Below are 3649 nucleotides of genomic sequence, written 5' to 3'. Positions count from 1 at the left end.
TCTATGATCTTTGTTTTTTCTGGTATAATTCTGGTTTCAGTCCCTGTATTCTTTACATATTTATAATTTAGTCATTCTACTCTTTTTATTTAATTTTTAAAGTCCGATTGTTACCGCCTTTTAAATTAATTTCATTAGATTGAATTATGTGGAATTTTTAAAATAAAAATTACTCGCTTAGTTTAGATTGAATTCTATGCAGTTTTAAATTAGTCACGTGTTTAAGTTTTTCTAAATGTTAAAAATTTCACATAATTCAATTTAATAAAAATATTTTAACCTTGTTATCCATTGATCTATAAATATTTAATAAGAAAAATAAGGAGACTAAATTTCTGAAATAAAAAGGTAGGACTAAAATATAAATATGGAAAGAATACAGGGACCCAGAGCAGAAATCTACTTTTTTTTTCTTCGTTTTATTGGACAGTTTAATTGAGAGTGAAGTAAGAGAGAGGGAAAGAGGTTAGTTTGGTAAAGAAATCCTAAAATAGACAAAATACCCAAAAACCAACAAACAAATCTGCCTTTTTATAACCTTTATTTTCTACCTTCATAAATGCAAAATCTTTATTAAAAAAAACCGAACCGAACCAAACCCTAAATAAACCCCACCCATAACAGCAGCCTTTACCACCTCTCTATAATTTCTATTTCTCTCTTTCGTTTCTCCATACCCCCCTCTTAAAAAACCAAAGCCAAAGCCAAAGCCAAAGCAAAATCCAACTCGAAACGCTATCTTCTTTTTGCTCTGTAAAAAGATATCTATGGCTGTTGAAGCTAGGCATCTTAATCTTTTCCCCCCTCAGTTTACAGGAAACAGGTTGGTTTCCAATATCCAATTCTCCAATTAACGGATTATTATTTTTTGAATCGTTTGAAAGACTGAAAATCGGTTTTTTTTTTGGAACCTTTTACAGGGAGACGATGAATCCAATTCAAGGAAACGGGAATATGTATCAAACCGAGATTGGATATGGGGTTCCGTTATCGGGAACCACGACGGTGGCGGAAGGGTTGCTTCCGTTGTATAAGTATAACTCTACGGCTACGGCGGCGATGAAATCGGAGAGTAGCTTGACGTACAACAACAATGTTCTTCCTTTACCGAGGAAGCGTTCGAGGGATTCGATTAATCCGATCCTTTCGTTTCCTTTACGGGTTCAACAACAAAGCAATAATAACAACGGCAATAATAAGACTTGTTTTCTTGGTCATGATATTTCTTTTCATATGGAGCAACAACAGTTGGATATTGATCGCATCATCTCCCAACATGTGAGTTTTGGATTTTTTTTTTTTTTGTGTTTTGAAACGGGGTTTTTCGTTTTTGTTTAATTTTTTGATGTTGATGCGATTTTTTTTTTCAGATGGAGAAAATGAGGGTGGAAATGGAGGAAAGAAGGAAGAGACAAGCCAGGAAGATAATGGAAGCAATCGAAGGTGGAGTGATGAAGAAACTAAAAGCCAAAGAAGAAGAGATTGAAAAGATTGGGAAATTAAATTGGGCACTCGAAGAAAGGGTGAAATCACTATGCGTAGAGAACCAAATATGGCGAGATTTGGCTCAAACCAACGAGGCAACTGCCAACGCGTTACGGACCAACTTAGAACAAGTACTCGCCGCCGCTGCCAACACCCGTGAGGAGGCGGAAGCGGCGGCGGCAGACGAGGTGGACGATGCACAATCTTGTTGCGGGAGCAACTGGGAAGCAACTGCGGAGAAAACCGTCGCCGGCGGTGGAGGACGGGAGTGTAGGAATTGCGGGAAGGAAGAAGCGTGTGTGTTGCTGTTGCCGTGTAGGCATTTGTGCTTGTGTACGATTTGTGGGTCCACACTTCACGTTTGCCCCGTTTGTAAATCCACTAAAAATGCTAGTGTTCATGTTAACTTGTGATAAACCCCCAAACCAAAAGAAAATACCCAAAAAAATTTTCAAGAAGAAATTGTTGGATTCCAAAATTTTGTAATTAGTTTAGATTAATTCTTTTTTCTTTCCAATCTTTGAATTCTCCATTTTGGGTTTTAGACTTTTTAGTCCTTAGCATGTTCTTTGTTTTTTAAAAAATTATTAATTTCTATTAATACTTGAGAAGAAAGGAGGAAATTGCAACGAATTTTGCTTTTGTTTCTTCCAACAATGATGAGGTAGGGAAATTTTTTGCATTTGGTGTCTATAGTTTTAGTAAATTTCATTTTTTTTAAAAAAATTTAATCTTATCACTTTTTTAAAAAAATTGCAAATTGTCTATTTTTCGGAATTTGTAGTGGTAAATTTGTTTAAAAATATTTTCTTTGATAAATTTTCAAACTTAACTATATCGAATTTCTCGATATTTATGTGGTTTATTGATAAATAAAAATTATATTATATTTAAATTATTTGATTAGATAATAAGAATTATTATTGATTCAATTGAAATTGATATCAATTAAAATTTAACGAAATCAATATACTTTAATTATTATATAAGGGTGTAAAAATATTTGAATTCATGTTATTTTAAAATTAGGGTTATCAGAATTTTAAACAAAAATAATTTTATTTTTGGTAATGGTTTTTTGTTAATGAAAGTTTTTAAGAAAAATCTATTAATCATAAATAATAGTAATAAATACATAATTTTCAAACTTGGGAGGCGCACGTTAGCAAAAGGAGCTAAATTTTTTTTAAAAAAAAGGACAAAAGGGAAACATGTGAGGGACCCACTCAGTGAAGGGCATCTACCCGACAGATGGATAGAGGAGTGGAAGAAGAAGCTGAGAAAAAAAAAAGGGGGGTTAAAAAGGCACATAGGAGTGTAGGATTGACGCGCAAGAGCGCGTGGAGTCAACCGGAGTGAAAGGGACAGGTGTGAGGCAAAAGCTGACACGTAGGACGCGCGCAAATGTCGCTGTTGTTTGTGCTGCCGCTGTTTGGCAGTACTAGTAGGTCCCACTTCTTTTCTCTTTCCCTCTTCACCAAAACGCACCGTTTAAAATGTCCCCCCCCCCCCCCTCTATTTTTACTAAAATCTCCAAATAAATCCTTATCAATAGAACAACACTTATTTTCTTTTTAAAGATAAGTTTTAAAATGGAAAAAAAGTTTTAATTTAAGAAAATTTGATAATTATATATATTAAATATATTGATAATTATAAAAACCTTACAAAAATCTAGATTAAAATAATTTTTGAATTTTATCTTGATAATGTTGAAATTCAGGGACAAAATCAAGAATTTTGTGGAGAAGTGGATATAAAATTTAAAAATTTTAGGAGGTTAAAGTTAAAAATATATATTAACATGGGTTAAATTGATTTTTTTTTTACTATGGAGAGCAGTCAAACATTTAATAAAGTAGTTAAAGGGATTAATTGAATTATTAATACTTGAGATGGATTAAAATTGCAATTGTACCATTAATAGCGTGGTTGAATCCTTATTCTTTAAAATTTTATTTTAATTATTAGTTGGATTTTGTATTACAATTTTTAAATTTTAGAATTTTGAAAAATAGAAAAAGATATATAAATTCAGAAGACACGAGAAAGAAGAGGAGCAGAGCCAAAACTGGTAAAAAAAAGGACAAAAGGGAAACAAACAGTCGACATAAAGTACGAAAAAAGTCCCTTCTCTTCTGCTCAAAATCGTATCTTTCGCATT

The 3649-nt window shown here is 32.7% G+C and overlaps 1 protein-coding gene across 1 annotated transcript; it reads left to right on the top strand.

The window, feature by feature from the left end:
- Positions 1-564: 564 nt before the first annotated feature.
- On the top strand, positions 565-1947 carry LOC108461622 (probable BOI-related E3 ubiquitin-protein ligase 3). The gene is made up of 3 exons (XM_017761519.2): positions 565-823; positions 921-1278; positions 1371-1947. The coding sequence occupies exons 1-3, from the start codon at positions 768-770 to the stop codon at positions 1896-1898; spliced, it is 942 nt and encodes a 313-aa protein (XP_017617008.1). The 5' UTR covers positions 565-767; the 3' UTR covers positions 1899-1947.
- The last annotated feature ends 1702 nt before the right edge of the window (positions 1948-3649 follow it).

This window comes from Gossypium arboreum, chromosome 1, assembly GCF_025698485.1.
Source record: "Gossypium arboreum isolate Shixiya-1 chromosome 1, ASM2569848v2, whole genome shotgun sequence".
Lineage (NCBI taxonomy): Eukaryota > Viridiplantae > Streptophyta > Magnoliopsida > Malvales > Malvaceae > Gossypium > Gossypium arboreum.
The sequence above is the reverse complement of the archived record's forward strand: the minus strand, read 5'-3'. Positions and strand labels throughout refer to the sequence as shown.